The sequence below is a fragment of the Elephas maximus genome, chromosome 9 (genome assembly GCF_024166365.1).
Source record: "Elephas maximus indicus isolate mEleMax1 chromosome 9, mEleMax1 primary haplotype, whole genome shotgun sequence".
NCBI classification, from domain to species: domain Eukaryota; kingdom Metazoa; phylum Chordata; class Mammalia; order Proboscidea; family Elephantidae; genus Elephas; species Elephas maximus.
Window position 1 is genome coordinate 44,584,027 of NC_064827.1, and position 21,219 is coordinate 44,605,245.

The window sequence follows — 21,219 nt, forward strand, 5'->3', positions numbered from 1 at the left end:
ACTGGTGTCTATTAGTCAGCAGAATATCTGTGAAGAGCCCTGCCCTAGAGATCAGGAAACTGGATTCTAGTCTGCCATTAAAAACCATGTGGGGGTTAGGGGGTAGCTATGTGACTTCCCTCTTTGGGACTCACTTTTCAATTATCTTTAAATGATGGCATTGCATGATATATTTACAAGATTCCTCCTAGCCCTGACATTCCATAATTCTGGAAGAGGTGGTGACATTTTGACTCTGCTTCTCCCACAAAGCTGTGTGTAGTTGCTTAAAAAGTATGATTTGGTGTATATAAATTTATATGTGAGAGACTGACTTGATTTGTAAACTTTCACTTAAAGCACAATAAAAATTATTAAGAAAAAAAGTATGATTTGGTTGCCTGTCTAATGTTAGACCCATGTCTTTTCAAGGTGTTCTGTCACCCCTCTGTTCCATCCTTCTTTTCCTTGCCCAGGCAGGACAAAATTCCTTTTCACTGTGGCGGTATCACGAGTCTGGAACAAGAGTTACCATCTCTCCGTGTTAAAGGTGGAGCTGTCCTGAGGCTTCTGTTTCTACTGGGCTTGGAGCAAGAAACATCGTCAGGGGGCTTGCCTTTGGCCTCTGAGCCCTGGGAATTGCAACAGCGTGCTCCTAAAGGTAAGGACTTTATTCAGTTTTCTTTGTATTCACCCTTACAACGTGTGCAAGGCACCCCCCTGCTCAATAAATAAATAAATAAATACCTTGGGAGAATAAAATGGCATTGTCCTTCATTTCCACCCCAAAGCCACTAGGTGTCGCCTTCATCTCAGAGAAACTGCGCCCCTCCCTTCTCTCTACCTACACTCCCACCCTCCCCTCCTCTGCTCAGAAAGCTCTCTTAGTTTCTTGACACTGTGATTTCTGGAGGAGTGGATTGAAGGGGGTGATAAACTGTGGCTCTCCGCAGGGGGAGGAGAATGGGTTTATGTGCATCTCCTTTATGACAGTTTGAGGAAAACTCCCCAAGGTCCCATAACAGTTCCTCCCAGCAACCATGATATCATCCTTCACAAGCTGTTCCTCAGATCAGATAAGCACTCCAGAAACGGAGTACCTGGGGTGAGCTCTCTAGGTCAGAAGCTTAGGACAGGGGTGGAACCCAAAGGGGGTGCAGAGGGCTTCCGTTGCAGAGGGAATGCTGTGCTTAGTCAGGCTACAAGCATTTACCAGATGCTGGCTGTGCTGTGGAGGGAGACAAAGAAAGAAGACGCTGTTCCTGGGTGCTGCCCTGGAGCAGATGGTGTGGGGGAAGCCCAGTGGGCTCTGGTGGGCCTCTGAGGACATGGGGGAGGGCACAAGAGGGGACATGGAGACAGGAAGATGGAGATCGGAGGGTTAAGTCCCAGGGAAGGAGACTCAGGACTTAAGAACTCATGAAAAATCTGTCCTTGGAGGCCTGCTGCTTCTGGAGAGAAGCCTGTCTCCCAGTGAGGGGGCATGTCTTACTGAAGGGTGTGAGGTTCGTGATAATTAGAAGGGTGGAATAAGTTTATTAGGTGAAGGACTAGTGAGGATACCAAATATTTGAGAATTCCTGACTGCTTCCTGGAGACTGGAGAGTATGAGGGACTCAGGGGAGTTAAGAGAGGGGACCCTAAGAAGAGCAGGATAGGCAAGGGAGAGAAGAACGTGTGAGATGGCAAGAGGGCGGCGGGCTGGACCAGGGGCTTGGGGAGACAGGGGTAGGCCCCCCGAGTGAGGGGACACCCGGGAAGCACGCCGGCCTGAGAGCCCCTAGTGCAGAGCCCCGGATTTTCACTGGGGTGGCTTTGGGAAATGGGAGGTCCCTGGGTGCCGGGTAGGGGGTGAGAGGGAGACAGCAGGCGCCGGAGGGTGGGGCGGGGAGGGGAGGAGGAGGGGCCGTGGGGGAGGGGGCGGGGGAAGTGGCCGGGCGGGGGCGGGGGCAGGCGGCCTGCCCCGGGAGTCACACTCGGCCGCCGCCGCCGGCGCAGCGAGCGGGGACGGGCCCGGCCGAGGCGACCTGACCCGGACGAGCGGCGCGCACGGGGGCCCAGGCGGGGGGCGGGAGGAAGCGCCGGGCAGCGCCGGCCGCCGGGCCCAGGAGGAGCGGAGCAGAGGAGCTGGGACACGGGCGGAGCCGCCGCAGCTGCGGATGGGACCAGCGCCCAGGGCCCGTTAGTCCAAGCTGGAGCTTCGGGAGAAGCCTTCACGGGGAGATTTACCCCTGCATTCCCCTCCCTCCGGCCCAGGCCTCGCTTCGCTCCCCGCCAGCCCATGGTCCCTGTTCTTCTGCGGCGCGGGCACCCTCTCACCTTACCCCCTTGGTTCTGTTTCTCGCAGCTCTCTGCCCTCCTAGCCCCTTCAGCTGGGAGGTACCCCCAGGCCGGTTCTTTATATCGGCCTCCCCCCCCACCCCCACCCCATCCTAACCTCAGATCCCCTTTTCCTTCTCAGCTTGATTCATCAGGCTACTTCACCCCGCACTGCCCGCAACCCGCTCACAGGCCCCCTTGGTGCCTCCCTCCTCCTGCCACCCTACTCTTATGTACGTAGTCCTCAGCCTTGTCCTTAGCCCTTGCCCTAGGCTGCTAGATCCACTCCTTACCTACCCCTGAGGCTTCCACCCACCCTACCCTCCTCTCCCCAGTCCGCAGCACTTTCTGTGTCCCCGCCCACTTAGCTTATCCTTACTTCTCTTCCTAGCCCCCTTTCCCAGGTGCCAGGCTGGGTGGTGATTGTGCCTCCTCTGTAGGCCACAGCAGCCCCAGGTCCTGGGGGTGGTGGGGCTACTGTTGTATCCCCATGGCACTGCCATCACTCCTGCTGTTGGTAGCAGCCCTGGCAGGTGGGGTGCGTCCTCCCGGGGCTCGGAATCTGACGCTGGCAGTGGTGCTGCCAGAACACAACCTGAGCTATGCCTGGGCCTGGCCGCGAGTGGGTCCTGCTGTGGCACTAGCTGTGGAGGCACTGGGCCGAGCACTGCCCGTGGACCTGCGGTTTGTCAGCTCTGAACTAGATGGCGCCTGTTCTGAGTACCTGGCACCACTGCGTGCTGTGGACCTCAAGCTGTACCATGACCCTGACCTTCTGTTGGGCCCTGGTTGCGTGTACCCAGCTGCCTCTGTAGCCCGCTTTGCCTCCCACTGGCGCCTTCCCCTGCTGACTGCGGGTGCTGTGGCCTCTGGCTTTGCAGCTAAGAACGAGCATTATCGTACCCTGGTTCGCACGGGCCCCTCTGCGCCCAAGTTGGGTGAGTTTGTAGTGACATTGCATGGGCACTTCAATTGGACTGCCCGTGCTGCCTTGCTATATCTGGATGCTCGCACAGATGACCGACCTCACTACTTCACCATCGAGGGCGTCTTTGAGGCCCTGCAGGGCAGCAACCTCAGTGTGCAGCACCAGGTGTATGCCCGTGAGCCAGGGGGCCCTGAGCAGGCCATCCACTTCATCCGGGCCAACGGGCGCAGTGAGTGTGGCTCCGGGCTGTTTCAGGGTCAGGGGAGGAGGGTTGCTGTCACCCTGGAGCTCAGGACTAGGAAACTGCAGTTGAAAATAGGCGTTGAGGGGCTGTACCTGAGGGTTGGGATCAAGAAGCCTACGTGGGCACAGCACCTGTGAGAGGGCTAAGGCACTATGAGGAGAGCATGAAGACGTTGTGGCAGATGTAAAAAAGAAATGAGATGGCATGAGGAATGAAGCTTGTATCAGTGGAGAACATGGGATTTGGGGATTTTGTGTTCAGGAAGCAGTGGGAGTACCCTAGAGTTGTGAATGTGTTTGATGGCCACTCTGATATTTGTGCCTGTCTGTGAGCAGAGATTTCTCAAATTGGGGCACCGAGACCCTTTGGCAGCGTGAAAATAGTGAGGATTCCATAAATGGGCTTGGGGGCTGAGCAGATTTGGTTGGGAAACACAGGTAAAGCTCACACTGAGAGAAACTCTGAGCAATACCTTTGAGCCAAGGCAAAGGCAGAGGAGAGTAGGGGAGTGAGGAGGGCTGAGTGGTGAGTAGCAAGCAAGGCTCTGGGAAAAGGAGGGGCTTGAGGGTGATGGCTCTTTTCCTCTGGGGTCTGGAGTCAGGCTATGACATCTGCCAGATGGTCCATATGGCCTCAGGGTATGTATGACAGAGCCTCCAAGGGGGGAATGACAAGGGGAGCATCTGCTGGGAGGTTGATAGGTTAGGGCGTGCTCTTTCTTGCTAAGATGAAAATGAAGATGACTCAGAGAGGGGACTGTTTGAGGACCTGGATGCTTTCTCAGAGTGCTCCTCTGTCGTGTACCTGTACCCAGTTGTGTATATCTGCGGCCCTCTGGAAATGCTGCATGAGATCCTGCTTCAGGCCCAGAGGGAGAACCTGACCAATGGGGATTATGTCTTCTTTTACCTGGATGTCTTTGGGGAGAGTCTCCGTGCGGGCCCCACGCGCTCTACAGGCCGGCCCTGGCAGGACAACCGCACCCGGGAACAGGCCCAGGCTCTCAGAGAGGCCTTCCAGGTATCATTTGAGCCAAACCTGAAGGAGGAGGGGGAAGAGGTGCTACACTGGAGATTACCTCTCTTTGTCTCTCTCAAAATCCCACAGGAACCCCAGGAACAGGGCAGGAATTCTAAGCTACAGGAGTGAGATGAACAGAGGCTTTCCAAGTCTACTGTCATCCTTTCTTATGTCCCCACCTGAGTGATTCTCAGTGTGTCTGCCAAGACTGACTGATTACCTCCAAAGATCCTGGAGCACTGACTTTCCTAAGTGCCAGGAATAGGCTATATGGTGGGAGAGAACAGTTCAGGAAAAAATCAGTCCCAATCCCTGGGAAGCTTCCAATCTTTCTAGAGAGGCGAGACATGATTGTGGCACAGTTAGATACAAGTATGAGAAAAGATAGGATTATGTGTCCTGGAACAGATGCTAAGAACTTTATATTGCTCAGAGGAGGAAGAGTCTTTGTGGGTTGAGTTTAGGAAGGCTTTATAAAGGAAGCAAGACTCTATTGTGACTTTAAAGATGGATGTCATATTCATTGGCAGAGTGGGAGAGGAAATCCAAGCAGCTGAGCAAACAGAAAAAGAGAAGGATGGGCATGTTTAGGGGACCAAGAAGATACTTATTTGACAATACAGACGGGTTCATTTGAAGCTGATATAGGAAATAATATTGCAGAGATATAATCAGGCTAAGGAGAGGGCTGAATCTAAGATTAAGGTACTTGGATTTGAATTTGGGGTCCTTGATGTTTTTTGTGGAGATCATAGTGACAGAATTCAGGTTGGATTAAAGAGGCCGATACTAGAGACAGTGAGACCAATGGTAATAGATTAGAAATGAGTGAAGTGATGCGGGCTTGAAGTAGGGTAATAGTAGTAGGAATGAAAAGAAAAAAAATTCGTAGGAAAAACTGAAATGACTGCTCACTGCACTTCTCTGAAAAAAGCTTTCAGTGACATTTCCTGCAGAATAAAGTCCCGACTCCTTGTCATGAGACTTAAGACCTTTTACAGTCTGGTCCCAACCCACTTTTTCAGTCTTACCTCCTAATGCCCCTCATCCCAAGTTCTTCAGATGACTAGACCTCTCTCAGATCCCTCAACCCCTGAGCCTTCCTACCCCTAGGACTTTGTGTTCTTTGCTCCTTTGTCTGGAATGTTCTTCCTTCCCTCACCCCACATCTTTGCTTCTCAAAATCATACCTATGAAGCATTCCCTGATTTCTTCTGGGATTTTTCACTAATTTATATATGTGTTTCTTATTTATCTACCCATACCCCTCCTTTACCACAAAGGATTTTGGGTGGCTTATGGAATGACCTTAATGTCCTTTCAACTCTGAGACTGTTTGATTCTAATAGATTTGCATGAGGGCTGGACTTGTGTGGCCATTCTTCTGCAATGAGTAAGGTTTCATGTGGCTGTGATTATATATTTGGTTGTGACTGACTAGTGTGTGTCCAACTGTTAATGACGTATCTGCACACCTGAGTGTGAGTGTGTGACTGTCACACTTGAACATGGGCAATGGCAGGTTCCGTTTATGCTGTACATTTTGCCTAAGGCAACCTTTTCACCTTTGTTTAGATAATGCTTGCATATTCTTGAAGTCTCAGACCAGTTATTTACTCTTCTAGGAAGCAATCCCTGAATCCTTAGGTTGGTCTGAGTTTCCTGCTGTTGTGTTTAACTCCATCATAGAATTTACCACATTATTCAGTCAGTGTTTATTCATTCATCGATTCATTTGAAGATTGACTCATTCTACTAGTATTTATTGAACATCTATTATGTCCCAGTCACTGGGCTAGGCACTGTATATAGTGGAGAACATAACAGATATAAATCTTCCCTTTTGGAGCTTACAGTTAGTAGGATGGACAGACAATACACACATAAGTAACTAAATACAAACATAGGAACAAATTGTGATAAGTGCTACTAAAAAGAAAAAAAAAATAGAATGGTATGAGAAGAGAATAACAAGAGGATTATACTTTTTTTTTTTTTTTTTTATACTTTACCTAATGTGGTCAAGGAAGGTCTCTATGACCCTCCCAGAGGGGAGGACTCCACAGCCTTCTAGGCTGTATTCTTTTTGGGAAGGAAAAACTCTCTCCTGTGAGAATTCCTGCCAGCCAAAGGTCCTCAGCGCTTGGGGTAAGGGGAATAGGATCTAGTCAGCTAACAATCAATTATATCAATTGATTCTCATTTCTACTCACTTTAGGCATTATTCAGATGGGAAAACAGAGAGGGAGATTTTGCTATGATACGAGGAGAGGAGTAGGCACCAAGCATGGGCAGATTATCCAATAGGCAAGATAGGCACGGTGCTTACCTTGCTTACCAGATCATCTGTAGTGAACAATTTCACATTTTTTCACCACATCAAAGATTGTACTTCCAAGTATGGCTGGCATCTTTCTCTCTCCCAATCCCATAGCACCTTCCTACAGAATCAAAGCCTCTTTTCAAATTTACAGGCCCTGATGGGTGGATGACCCAGGCTTACTTGTGCTTACTAATCTGTAGTGAAATTGCTCACTACAGATGATCTGGTAAGCAAGGGAGCACTGTGTTTATCTTGTCTATTGGATAATCCATTCCCTTGCCAAGAATATGCTGGAGGGAAAACAAAGGCTTTGGGGCGGGGTTGGGGGACGGGAGTGATGAAGTGTCCTTTTCCAATGCTGAAGCAGGGCAAGGGATGAGGGAAGTTGGGTGGTTTGTGCCAGTCACTGATTAAAGAGCAGATCCCTCACCCCAGAGATACCTGTCCCACTGGGATCCCAGACCAGGCCAGTGGCAGATGAGATGAGGAGGCTTTGACACAGATGCCCAAAGCTTTTCCAGGAGGGTGTCACACTCAAGGAGAAAGTCCCAGCTTATGCTGGATACTAGCTATTGGGGAAAGGGCCTCTGAAATGAAGTGTGTTTATATGACTTTTTCATTAGGCCATAGCTGCTCGAGGACAGAGATTGTGTTCATCTTTGTATTCTGTGTTCATTTTTGTATTCCATATACTGGTTGCCGTCGAGTCAATTCCAACTCATAGTGACTCTATAAGACAAAGTAGAACTGCCCCATAGGGTTTCTAAAGAGCGGCTGGTGGATTCGAACTGCTGACCTTTTTGGTTAGCAGCCGAGTTCTTTACCACTGCGCCACCAGGGCTCCATATTTCATATAAAGCAAAACCAAACCCATTGCCATTGATTCGATTCTGACTCATCGCAATGCTGTAGGACAGAGTAGAACTGTCTCATAGGGTTTCCAAGGAGGAGCTGGTGGATTCCAACTGCCAACCTTTTGGTTAGCAGCTGAGTTCTTAACCACTGCACCACGAGTCCATATCCAAGAAAATCCAAATCTGTTGCTGTTGCGTTGATCCAGACTCATATAGTAGGTGTTTAATACATATTTGTTGAATTAAAGTGTGTGTTGGGGAGATGGGGACAGGACTAGGAGTTCATCTAGACAAGAGTAGAGCTGGCAGGCTCTATAAACCAAAGTGATTGGCCAGAAGAAGGAGGAATAAGTAGATACAGTGGAACTAGATAAGCATGTGACCAACTCTAAGGATCCAGAGGCCCAGGCTAGGTAATTGAGGACTAGAGGGTCAGAAACCCAGGCAGAGGTCACAACCTAGGTGACCAGCATCAGATCGGTTATAGGTGGGGGACATCACTGGCAAGAAGGGAAGTAAGCACTAAACCAAGGACTGTGTAAGGCAGAATCTCTTCTTGGAGATCATTTTTTTTTGTCAGTTCAGGCCACTGTTGACAGTGCCTCCTGCCTGAGCCAGCCTCCTTGTGGGTGGCCCAGCAGCGGCGGGCAGCTCCACCAGTGCACTTTACCTAGGTGTGCTTCTGGCTTCCAGGCCGGCCACCCACTGGTGAACCTATTTTTGGCAACCTTGGCTTGTTTGTTTTTCACATGGGACCCACCATGAAATGCGACAATTACGTACCTTCGCCACCTTCTCTCTAGTCCCTGGGCAAGACCACAAACTCTGGAGGGTTTTTATTTTTATTTTTTTAACTGCTAGTAGCCACAGCAAAACAGAATCTAGCACAGCAGTTTTTTCTAAGTGTGGTCTTGGGATCCTGGAGATCTCTGAAATTCTTTTAGGAGACCATGAGGTCAAAACTATTTAAAATATAATACCAAGATGTTACTTGCCTTGGTCACTCTCCTTCTTTCGTGATTGTACAGTGGAGTTTTCCAGAGGCCATGACACGTGTGATGACATCATCGCTCTGACTGATAATGGAAGGTGTGCTTGTGTATTCTTGTGTTTTAAAACTTCACTTTTCATTTCCAATATGGTAAATATTAATACATATAATGCACGCAAACAAAAGCTCTTTGGAGTCCCCAATAATTTTTAAGCATATAAAGGGGTGCTAAGACCAAAAATTTGAGAATCTGTAGTTTAGCAAACAAGCCAACCTGGAGAATTAAAACCCATCACCATCAAGTCCATTCTGACTCATAGCGACCCTATAGGACAGAGTAGAACTGCCCCATAGGCTTTCTAAGGCTGTAATCTTAATGGAAGCAGACTGTCAAATCTTTCTCCTGGTAGGTTCAAACCGCTGACGTTTCTGTTAGCAGCCGAGTACTTAACCACTATGCCACCAGGGCTCCTAGAGAATTACTGTTAATAAAGCATTAAAAACCCTCTCATCAGCCTTTATTGAAATGTACATTGTGTTAAACCTGATCTTCTCCAGCTCTTTTGCTGACTTTTTATATTGTTTATCAAAGATGTCTTACCACTCTATTTTTCTTTTATTCTTGTAACAGGTATTACTGAAGGAACCCTTTTTGTCCCTACTTTCAGTCCCTCCCTGTCCCTTTTTATTTTGCCTGAGAGTGGGAGGGTGTTAGAAATTGTAATCAAGCAACCAAATGCATCAGTAAGAATAATTTTTTTTAAATAATTTTTATTGTGCTTTAAGTGAAAGTTTACAAATCAAGTCAGTCTGTCACATATAAGCTTATATACACCTTACTACATACTCCCATTTACTCTCCCCCTAATGAGCCAGCCCGCTCCCTTCTTCTAGTCTCTCCTTTCGTGACCATTTTGCCAGTTTCTAACCCTCTCTACCCTCCCATCTCCCCTCCGGACAGGAGATGCCAATACAGTCTCAAGTGTCCACCTGATACAGGTAGCTCACTCTTCATCAGCATCTCTCTCCAGCCCATTGTCTAGTCCCTTCCATGTCTGATGAGTAGTCTTCAGGAATGGTTCCTGTCCTGGGCCAACAGAAGGTTTGGGGACCATGACCGCCAGGATTCTTCTAGTCTCAGTCAGACCATTAAGTCTGGTCTTTTGATGAGAATTTGGGGTCTGCATCCGACTGTTCTCCCGCTCCCTCAGGAGTTCTCTGTTGTGTTCCCTGTCAGGGCAGTCATCGGTTGTGGCCAGGCATCATCTAGTTCTTCTGGTCTCAGGATGATGTAAGTCTCTGGTTCATGTGGCCCTTTCTGTCTCTTGGGCTCATAGTTATTGTGTGACCTTGGTGTTCTTCGTTCTCCTTTGATCCAGATGTGTTGAGACCAATTGATGCATCTTAGATGGCCGCTTGTTAGCATTTAAGACCCCAGACGCCACAGTTCAAAGTGGGATGCAGAATGTTTAGTAAGAATAATTTTATCTTGACCCAAACTCGAGTCTAATGTAAACTAAAAAAATCAAACCAGTTGCCATCAAGTTGAGTCAACTCATGGCGACCCCATGTGTGCCAGCGTAGAACTGTGCTCCATAGGGTTTTCAATGGCTGATTTTTTTTTTTAACTAGGTCACCAGGATTTTCTTTCAAGAAGCCTCTGGGTGGACATGAACCTCCAGCCTTTCAGTTAGCAACTGAGTATGTTAACTGTCTAAGCCACCTAGGATCTCTGAGTCTAATATAATGAATATATATTACAGATTGACTTAATTATTTTCTACCTGAATTGGATAGTCAGTCACATATGATATTTCTAGTATCTCTGCGATCTACATGTACTTTATATGGAAGGAATTTAAAAAGCTGTTAGAAATTATTAGAAGAGAAATTACTAGATTTTCATCCATCATTTCACAAAGTCACACTTCACAAAATATATGAAAAGGAAACCTTTCCTAAAGTTGTGTGTCCCAGGCAGAGGCTGGTTTCAGTGGTTGTGTGGGCCTGAGGCAGAGGCTGGTAGGTCCCTTGACTAAGGAAGGGAAGATGTGTGAGGGTAATGGGAGCTGGGCAGGGGACGTTGGTGACAGACAGAGATCTGTGACCCGTGCACCACTGAGATCGCATGTGTGATTTGTCTGTCTATGAAATGTGTGTGGGCATGTGATGGTGTGTGTCTCTGTGACACATGTCTGTTACTTAGTGACATGTAGGGCCACTCCAGTAAGCAGCACAGTGCTACTTGTGTAGTTGTTCCACACACGTTACACGGATGAACTCCCAGCCTTTCACAGGTGGTACCACTGTCTCAAAGTATTTCCCCCAGTCATCATAGGGCCTGAACTCTCTTTAATCACTGGGTTGAGGCACTGTGTTCAGGTTGCCCAAATGAAAGTGTAAACATTTTACTGATAACATCAGTAGTAATTAACACCTTAGAGAGGAGTTGTTGATCAGGCTTGTCCTTGACAATGAAGAGGTACCCAGAAAGAATGGGCTGGAGGGTCTGTGAGAGCTATGGTAGCTGGCAGGAGGGCCTGGTGGTAGGAGGGGCTTCAGGAAGATTGTGGGCTGGGTTTGGGGGACAGCATTGACTTCATCTATTTCCTAGTCTCCATCTTCCCGGAACCAGCCCTATGTACCTATCATGGAGGAGTGCTTCTCCCTCTCTCCAGATGTATTAAACACACACACACAGTTCAGCAAAGTATTCTTTCAGCCTCAGACTCACTCATGTATATTTCATCTCAAGTTTCCCTACCTGCCTCCTCTCCTCCCCCAATGCCCATCTTGAATCCTGCTCCCTCTCCTCCATGTGCTGTTCGTACAGACGGTATTGGTGATCACATACCGAGAACCCCCAAATCCTGAGTATCAAGAATTCCAGCATCGCCTACTAATGAGAGCCCGGGAAGATTTTGGTGTGGAGTTGGCCCCCTCCCTGGTAAGTAGATCTCTGTCTTCTTGAGAGTCAGGCCAGGCTTAGAAGAAGGGCTCCCCTCCCTAACCATCAAGCCTTGGCCCAGGAGCTAGCCTTACTTTGGATATTTCCATCTAGGATATTTCCTTCTGCCCTAGGGACAAGTTAGGTAGGGATGGCACCTTAGGAATGAGAGGAGGCAAGAAAGCAAACCAGAAGAGATAAGAGGTAGGAGACCCCAAAGATGGAGAAGGGGGCTGGAGAAGGGGGCCTCTCAAGACATTTGGAGAGCACTAGTGAAATTGCCATCCCCAGATGAACCTTATTGCTGGCTGCTTCTACGATGGGATCCTGCTATATGCTGAAGTTCTGAATGAGACAATACAGGAAGGAGGCACCCGGGAAGATGGACTTCGAATTGTGGAGAAGATGCAGGGACGAAGATACCACGGTAATGAAGAAAGTCAGATGGAGGCCAGAGGGCTGATACTGGGCTCAGATGTGGAGTGGGCAGAGGAAGATAAAGCTTCCAGGGTCAGGTGGGACAGTTAGTGGGGTCAGAGAACATGGCAGAGGTGGACACATATCAGGAACACGGTTGAGGGCAGACTCTGAGGTAAATTGGAGGAATTGTGGGGACAGGAGTGGGGGCTCAGGGTAGATCTCAAAGTAAGGGGTACTCTTTTCTATCTTAGGTGTAACTGGACTGGTTGTTATGGACAAGAACAATGACCGGGAGACTGATTTTGTCCTGTGGGCCATGGGAGACCTGGATTCTGGGGACTTTCAGGTGATGGGGGAGGAGGCAGGAAGAGACTGTGGGCCCTACAAATCCAGCTTTCAAGGGTCCAGTGGGGACAGAATCAAAGGTACTAGATGCAGGGGGAGTGTATTTTCTCTGCTGAAGCTGCATCCTGGGTGGGTGGTAGGTTGGGGAGAAAAGCAGCAAAATAGCTGAGGTCTGGGGGAGGAGGTTGGAGAGAGCAGGCCTGTGGGCCCAGTTTTCTCCTTCCTCACAGCCTGCAGCCCACTACTCAGGAGCTGAGAAGCAGATTTGGTGGACAGGACGACCTATTCCATGGGTGAAGGGGGTCCCCCCTTTGGACAACCCTCCCTGTGCCTTTGACTTGGACGACCCATCCTGTGATAAAAGTGGGTGTGTGCAGGGACTGGGAGCAATCCTTCCTCCGTTTTACTTTCCATTCTTTTACCTCCCACCCCAACTCCCCCTCTCTTAGCTATATTTTTGCCTCTACTTCTGCATCACTCCCTCCTGACTTCTTTTCCTCTAGAAATCTGTCTGCTCCCTAACGCCCTAAGCATCACCACCCTCCCATTCTTAGCGTCACACACAGAATCTTTCTCAGGGTCTCTCTCTTACCTGCAGCTCCACTTTCAACTCTGGCAATAGTGGCTCTGGGCACAGGAATCACCTTCATCATGTTCGGGGTGTCCAGCTTCCTCATTTTCCGGTAAGTTCTGGGCTTTCCACTGACCTGCTCCCTTCCTCCCCATTGCTACATAGACTTCTGGCTGAGACCAGGTGGTCCCTATAACCTGGGGTAGGGGCAGTAGGTTTCTTAATTTGGTAGTTGTGTCTTAGACCTAACGACATCTTCCCCTCTGGCCTTTCTTCTTGGTTATCTTTTAGCCTAGGTGTTTGTTTAGCTTTCAGTTCTAGACTGAGTATACGAACTAGTGATTTTGAGTGGGGTGAAGGTCAAAGATGAGTTTTCTATGGATGCTGCCATTTTAAGAAAGAACTTTTACTTTTGACCTCTGTGCTTATAAATAAGCATAGGGGCATGTGTCAGCTGTGTAGAGAATGCATCCTTATCTTTCAGTCCTGTCTCTCAGGGGTACCTATTGCAGTTTCAGGAGCTACAGGGAAGCCCTGCAACCCCAAATGCTGGCTTCTGGGGTGGCAGGATTGGGCTTGCCAGTCAACTAAGGTGTGTAGTCCTTACAGAAAACTGATGCTGGAGAAGGAGCTGGCTAGCATGTTGTGGCGCATTCGCTGGGAAGAACTGCAGTTTGGCAATTCAGAGCGTTATCATAAAGGTGCAGGCAGTCGCCTCACACTGTCGCTGGTGAGCCATTGTCTTAGCTGTCCCTCTGCTTCCCTCTGAGTTCCTGTCCTTTCTCACCCTGGACCTTCCCCAGCACACTGGCCTGTAATGATAGCTCCTGCACTACCACCATCATCTAATGTTCCTTTCATCCTTCCGCCTCCATGTTGCCCTTGGCCCCAGCGGGGATCCAGTTACGGCTCGCTCATGACAGCCCATGGGAAATACCAGATCTTTGCCAACACCGGTCACTTCAAGGTGAACAGTCATCTGCTTCTTCTGGTTCCCACCATTTCATCCTGTCTCATCCCCATCTACCATCTCTGCCCATGAAACTCTGCCCCTCATCCCCCTCCTTCTCTCTGCCTAGCTGAGCTCCTGGATGCTCCCACAGTTCTCCAGTATTTCTCACACCTAGCAACTCCTTCTGATATTAATTTTCCTTTTCCCCCTTCACTCTTACCATCAGGGAAATGTCGTTGCCATCAAACATGTGAATAAGAAGCGTATTGAGCTGACCCGGCAGGTTCTGTTTGAACTCAAACATGTATGTAATGGAGTATGGGTTGAAGGCAAGGGGTAAACAGCCATGGGGAAGAGGAAGAATTTAAAATAGGAAAATTGGCTGGAGGGCAATGGGTTTATTTGCAAATAATTTTAAATTGTAGGTACAACTAAGAGAAAGGTCCTCTCATGTAGTGAAAGATTTCTATATCTAATTTTTGCTCCTTCAGTTCTCCTTTTCTTCCCAATGTTTTTTTCTGCTAGATGAGAGATGTTCAATTTAACCATCTCACTCGCTTCATTGGTGCCTGCATAGACCCCCCCAACATTTGCATCATCACTGAGTATTGTCCTCGTGGGAGCTTGCAGGTGAGGGATAGGTGGAGGAGATTATGACTGGTGGAAAGCGGGGAAGAGGGAAATGGGCCCAAAGTTACACGATACTATGCCAGGAGACAGTTAGTGGGACTAGGACAGTCACATTCTTTATTCCATGTCACTTACCAGGATATTCTGGAAAATGACAGCATCAACTTGGACTGGATGTTCCGTTATTCACTTATTAATGACCTTGTTAAGGTGAGTCCTCTCTATTGCATAAAATTTCATCTACTTTAAAATGCCTCCATCTTTCTTTTTTTTGTTTAGGGTTTCTCTCCTTTCCCGCACCCCATTGTCATAGTGACCCTATAGGACGGAATAGAATGGCCCCCATTGGTTTCCAAGGCTGTAGATCTCTAAGGAAGCAGATTGCCACATTTTTCTCCCTCAGAGCAGCTGGTGGGTTTGAACTCCTTACCTTTTGGTTAGCAGCCAAGTGCTTAACCACTGCACCACCAGGGCTCCTTTCTTTCCTCTTAGTCCTCTGAAAATCTAGCTCACGCCAGTTCCCTTTATTTCTATGGTTAGGTAATGATGGGTAAACAAGGGGACTGGGGTTTATAATTGGGAGGGATGAGTTTTATGTCATAGGAAGTTCCATATCTATAAATGTTTGGCTTCCTACTCTATATATCTCACATCTTTCTCCATTATCTCTTTTTACCTCCAAAAGTTTATATTAAAATCCCTTACCAGGGAAAGATGAGTCTCCAGACATATTTATATGCTGTTTTTCCTCTCATCATTTTTACTCTCTGACCAATATTTGCCATATCTGCTCTTTTGTTCAGAAAAATTGAAATTTATAAAAGAACATTTACTGATAAAACAAAGAGAAACTAAGGAAAATTATACTAAACCTTTGATACTTTCCAATATAATATACTAGGTTTCAGCTTTTTTCAAGTGACCCATAGGTCTATGGATTTTCTGAGGCAGAAATTTGAACCTTGCACCGGTTGGACAAGCAAGTCTCATAGCCAGTGAGCAAACCTGGCGGATCACTTCATGTCACCACCTGAAGCCAGCTTTGGTTTCTCTGCTTAATTCTCATGAAGTTATTAAAAAAATAATTTTTGTGTGTGTGAAAGTTTGCCATCAAATGAGAGATAAAATATTAGGTAAAGTTGATGTGGTGCTTCACTAGAGGTGATGGTAAATATAGTAAAAACATAACAACAGAAAAATGACTTGACGGAAAAGTGATTTAGAAAAATCCACAAGCCTAATCATTTCTGTATTCACAAATTTGGGGATTCCAAAGGTTTTGTTGCTATCAAGAGCTTACTGTGTAAAAAGAGTTCACAGAGACTAGAGTTCAAGTTCAGAACTAAACATTTAGTTGATTTTGGTTAGCATGTAGAATACTACATCTCTTTTCTGTCTCATCTGAACTGATTTATGGGCTTTCAAGGTTTCATTTTTGGGATGCGCCACTCTGCCCTCTTGGAACCTGTCTTATAGTCCCTCATAGGCAAAGGTGCTTTCCTCTCTGGCCCCAGCAGACCAGAAGTTTCAGGCTTCTGTATTGTCTTGATAGCTATCTCCTACTTTTGTACCTTCTGTAGGTTTTTCTAATTTACTATTTCCACATTCTCTTTGACCTAGCATTCCCTTTAATAGATCACATTCCTCCTATGCCATGACTTGCCTGTCTACCATGGTTATGCAACTGGTTGGTCTTCCTTGGTGCATCTAGCTACTCTTGATATTTAGGTCTCAAGCCATGTCTCCCTAATTGCATTTGAGCCAGATGGTTGTCATATGATTTTTGGGGTCCACCCTCATACTTGTGTTCTCTTCACTATCCAGAAGACTGATATTTTCAGGGTTATAACTGATATCTCTCCTTGTCCTTGCTCTTAAGTATTTCTCCTATCCCTGGTTAGCTGGGTGCCTATATACTGCTTATGGTGCTAGGGAGGGATGACGCTCCCATTGTGCCTGCTTCCTTGTGTAGGAACTGTGAAAAGGATGCCTTCCAAAATAGCTTAGTATGTTTTTATGGTCCCAAGAGCTTTAGACAGCTAGCTAATCCCCATTTTGTGAAGAAGGGGTTTCCCAATCCAGATATGATCCAATCCCATGACTTGATCTATATCCTGCAGGGCATGGCCTTTCTCCACAACAGCATTATTGCATCCCATGGGAGTCTCAAGTCCTCCAACTGTGTGGTGGATAGTCGCTTTGTGCTCAAAATCACAGACTATGGCCTGGCCAGCTTCCGATCAACTGCTGAGCCTGATGACAGCCACGCCCTCTATGCCAGTGAGGTCTTCCTCCCCCCAACCCACTTTTTATACTGCTCCTGTGGCCCTGATCATCTCCACCTAGGGAGGGTGGGAGAGGGATATGAAGTAACAGTAATACGGGGAGCATTATGGGAATGAGCCTAGGTGGGCATGAGAATACCCTATTTTGGAGACCTGGCCAGCTGTTCCCCCTTTTCAGAGAAGCTATGGACTGCCCCAGAACTGCTCAGTGGGAACCCCTTGCCAACCACAGGCATGCAGAAGGCTGATATCTATAGCTTTGGGATCATCCTACAGGAGATAGCACTTCGCAGTGGTCCTTTCTACTTGGAGGGCCTGGATCTCAGCCCCAAAGGTGAGAGTCAATTCACTACCCACAGCCTCTCCTAGCTGAGGGGCCCCATTCTTCATCCAAACCCTTTATCACCCTCAGAGATTGTCCAGAAGGTCCGAAATGGTCAGCGGCCATTTTTCCGACCAAGCATTGACCGGACCCAGCTGAATGAAGAGCTAATTTTGCTGATGGAGCGATGTTGGGCCCAGGACCCAGCTGAGCGGCCAGATTTTGGACAGATTAAAGGCTTCATTCGCCGATTTAACAAGTGAGAGGGCACTTAGGGGAAGAGGTTTCCCAGGGATGGAAGCCTTATCGGTCTTGAAGGTGAGGTGGGGCTGGAGGGTCCAGAGAGTGGGTTGGAGAGGGTGTCCTGGGAATCTCGGGGCAGGCACCATATCCTGGGTTTCCCCCAGGGAGGGTGGCACCAGCATATTGGACAACCTCCTGCTGCGCATGGAGCAGTATGCCAATAACCTGGAGAAGCTGGTAGAGGAACGCACACAGGCCTACCTGGAGGAGAAACGCAAGGCTGAGGCTCTGCTCTACCAAATTCTACCCCAGTGAGACCTTTGCTTCCCTTCCTGAGTTTTCCTTTGGGATTCTGCTGTTGGGTTCTGCATCGAGCTACTGAGAACTCACTTCCCATCCCTTGGGACCCTACTTTGTTTCATCTTGCCAGAGTGAGCCTTTCTGGCTATAGCCTATGTGCTATCATTCTGCCTCCAAATGAGCTGTGCTGCCTTCTTTCTGGCTTCCGATCTCTCCTTAGGGCATGCTCTACCATGCTCTTGCTCCACCAAGTGTATGTAAAACAACCCTAACTTGAGGCACTTAGCCGCATCCCCAGGGATCCCTTCCCAGCCCCTCACCACTTGTAAACCTCACCTTGCCCTAGACTGTAATGTCTCCCCAGCCATCTTCCTTCTCCACCAAGCTCAACTCTCATGTTAGAACTCATTCCTGCTACAGCAATGCATCCCTTTCCTCTCTCTCCTCCTCCTACCCTCTTTCTCTGAGTTAGGCTCAAACTGCTCCCTTGCTTCCTAGTTCAGTGGCAGAGCAGTTAAAACGGGGAGAGACTGTACAGGCTGAGGCCTTTGACAGTGTCACCATCTACTTCAGTGACATCGTCGGCTTCACGGCCTTGTCAGCAGAAAGCACCCCCATGCAGGTGAGAGCTATGGATAAGAGGTAGGAAGTGGGATAGGGACCTGGGGGGAGCTTCAATGGGACATAGGGATCTTTAATAATAGGGAAGATTAGATTGTTCTAGAGTTCCCACATCTTGTTATGGCTCGTGGATTAAGAATTCTTAGAAAGTTGGTGCAAGTCTCAGGACCTGTGCTTTCCCATCTCTGTCAGGTGGTGACACTTCTTAATGACCTGTATACCTGCTTTGATGCCATAATTGACAACTTTGACGTCTACAAGGTGAGATCTGGGCCTACCTTTCTACTGAGACCTCTTTAAAGCCTAAAACCACCACCAAAAACCCAGTGCCATCGATAAAGCCTAGACTCCCCGTATTCCCCATGGACCTTCCCTTTCTGGTCTCTAAGCATCTACTGCTCTTTGTAGACAAATGTGGCACTGGTACTATAATGGGCACTCCAGTCTAATATCTTGGGAAACCTTAGGCTTCCCTGATCAGAACCATTGCTACTCAAGATTTAGCCCCTATTGGCTACTTCTTTGCCTGGGGATATAAATACAGCCTATCCATCCTTTCTCACTACTTCACTCCTGACATGGAAGAATCATACAGGATGTGGGTGCAGAAAGATACATTGGGGTGAAGGACAGGTATAAAAAATACTGTTAAAAAGCTTTTTGGTGAAGTCATCGAGTTGGCATAAAATGGACTTTATGGTGCTTTGGAGCAAAAATGATGTGGATTTGATATTGCCCTTGTCACTAACGGGCCTTGGGCAAGTAATAGAATCTCCCTGAGCCTCAGTTTATTTTATCTGTAAGGTGGGAATAAGATATTTGTTGAATGGAAAGTGCCTAACATTGTGTTTGGCATATGGCAGATAATATATACCTATTTCTGTCCCTTCCCTTTAGACTTAGTCTACCATCTCTGTTATTACTGTAACACTCACATAAATCCTTTACCCATATTCATTTGTTTATATTTCCCCCATTTTCTTTTTAAAATAAATCTATGTAATTATTTTCTGAACCATTTGAGAGTAAGTTTCAGACATATCTTTATCCCTAAATACTTCAGTATGTACTTCCTGAAAACAAGGAGTTTCTCTTACATAACTACAGTACAATTAATAAAATCAAGTGTCTGCTTTTTTACCCTTTGAAAGTTGGGCTGTCTGAGGCCCATTTAAGTGACCTGCCTTACCTTCTTACCAGCCCTCTGAGCTCTTCAGTTTAGCCCTGTTTCTTGCTTTCTGTTTCCTGACAGCAGAGCCTATTTGTCCATGTTCTGTTGCAGCTAGGGTATCCATTCATTCAGCAAACATTTACCAAGTATTCACCAGGTGCTGGAGTGGGGAGGAAAGATTTAAGGATTCCCTTGACTCCCTGCTTCCCCCAGCCTCTCAGAACTATGACACTTATTTTCTAGTCAATGTTCTGGCTCCCAGGCTGTCAGGATGACTCACAGTAGTATCCAGCTATGTTCCTCTACTCTTTCCCAATCCCATTGATACAGACAGAGGTGACCTTTTAATCCCCCTCTCAACCAGGTGGAGACAATTGGAGATGCTTACATGGTGGTATCTGGCCTTCCAGGCCGAAATGGTCAACGTCATGCTCCGGAAATTGCTCGTATGGCCCTAGCATTACTGGATGCGGTTTCTTCCTTCCGCATCCGCCACCGGCCCCACGACCAACTGAGACTACGCATAGGGGTCCATACTGGTAAGGCTGCTTTTCACCCCAGCCCTCATCTCCACCCTTTCCAGGCTTTCCCAACCTGTTTTTCCTTATAGGTCCAGTCTGTGCTGGGGTTGTTGGCCTGAAGATGCCCCGCTATTGTCTTTTCGGAGACACGGTGAACACTGCTTCGCGAATGGAGTCCAATGGTCAAGGTGAGACATTAGCCCAATCCCAGCCTCAGCCTCAGTCTCTCTTGCTCTCACCTCCTTTTCAGATTCCTCCAGATTTCTCAACCTGAGAGAACTCAGTTCCTAAGTCCCGCTGTCCTTGAGGATATTTTAGTTCTAGTAAATGTGCACTGGGGAGACTGAGAGCCTCCTGAGGGCTGGTTGGTTCGGTAAAGCTCTCTCCAGTACTGCCAGTTTTTCTGTTGCCTCTTCTTTGACTCTTCTCTCCACCATCCCTCCCCACCCCAGCCCTGAAGATCCATGTCTCCTCTACCACCAAGGATGCTCTGGATGAGCTAGGATGCTTCCAGCTAGAGCTTCGGGGGGATGTGGAGATGAAGGTGATGGCAGGCCATAGGGAGGGGGTAATGGAAAGGGAGGATGAAAGTGATTACGGGATCATGGGGGAAGAGAGGGAGATAAAGAGACAAATATAGAAGAATCTGAATTATCTTCACATCCCCGCTTCCAGGGAAAGGGAAAGATGCGAACTTACTGGCTCCTAGGAGAGCGGAAAGGACCTGCTGGACTCCTGTAAACCCTACTTCATCCCAAGTCAGGCAGTCTCCTATTGCTGGTACCTGGGTCGGCAGTGGCTACCATCTCTCTACACATCAAAAATGGACATTGTTGCAGGATGGAGACCACCGTGCACAAAAACCCTACCTTAGTGTGGAGGTTATTGCCCTTCACAGCTCGGCCATGTACATATACCTGCTCCTCTCTAGCCTGGCACCCCTCACTACCTTTTGTAAATATCTGTATCTAAACCAGAATATTTTGGTCAAATATAAAACAAAAAAAGGCATGGCATCATAGTCTGGGGTAGGAACAACCCCAAGAAAAGGAGATTATGGGGTATGAACACAGTAACTCACAGAATCACTGAATTAGCAGTCTCAGAATGAAGGAGAATCTTTTATGTAATCTGTCCTCATCAAATATAGATAGAATTCACTTCCTCCCCACCTCTCCATTACAGACAGAAAAAGATTCAACATTCCACACATACACCTCTTCCCAACCTGTA

The 21,219-nt window shown here is 47.6% G+C and overlaps 1 protein-coding gene across 3 annotated transcripts; it reads left to right on the top strand.

Annotated features, from left to right (window-relative positions):
* The first annotated feature begins 1,968 nt into the window (after positions 1–1,968).
* NPR2 (natriuretic peptide receptor 2) lies at positions 1,969–21,177 on the top strand. Of its 3 annotated transcripts, none has more exons than XM_049896680.1 (22): positions 1,969–3,455; positions 4,285–4,490; positions 11,492–11,605; positions 11,897–12,032; positions 12,277–12,371; positions 12,601–12,733; positions 12,969–13,053; positions 13,551–13,671; positions 13,834–13,908; positions 14,120–14,197; positions 14,419–14,523; positions 14,662–14,733; positions 16,644–16,803; positions 16,987–17,142; positions 17,221–17,389; positions 17,538–17,684; positions 18,172–18,295; positions 18,487–18,555; positions 19,830–20,004; positions 20,076–20,174; positions 20,439–20,530; positions 20,662–21,177. In XM_049896680.1, exons 1-22 carry the CDS (start codon positions 2,789–2,791, stop codon positions 20,725–20,727), a joined length of 3,144 nt encoding a protein of 1,047 aa, XP_049752637.1. In that variant the 5' UTR covers positions 1,969–2,788; the 3' UTR covers positions 20,728–21,177. The 3 variants fall into 3 exon arrangements, with proteins under 3 accessions (XP_049752637.1, XP_049752638.1, XP_049752639.1); XM_049896681.1 differs by having other exon boundaries at positions 17,041–17,142; XM_049896682.1 differs by lacking the exon at positions 13,834–13,908.
* The last annotated feature ends 42 nt before the right edge of the window (positions 21,178–21,219 follow it).

Bases quoted from the DNA above. Each gene is read 5' to 3' on its own strand.
- NPR2 (XM_049896680.1), top strand. From the start codon at position 2,789: ATGGCACTGCCATCACTCCTGCTGTTGGTAGCAGCCCTGGCAGGTGGG. The intron at 12,734-12,968 runs GTGGGTGTGTGC...TCTTACCTGCAG, and splicing joins CGACCCATCCTGTGATAAAA to CTCCACTTTCAACTCTGGCA. The intron at 17,143-17,220 runs GTGAGAGTCAAT...TATCACCCTCAG, and splicing joins CCTGGATCTCAGCCCCAAAG to AGATTGTCCAGAAGGTCCGA.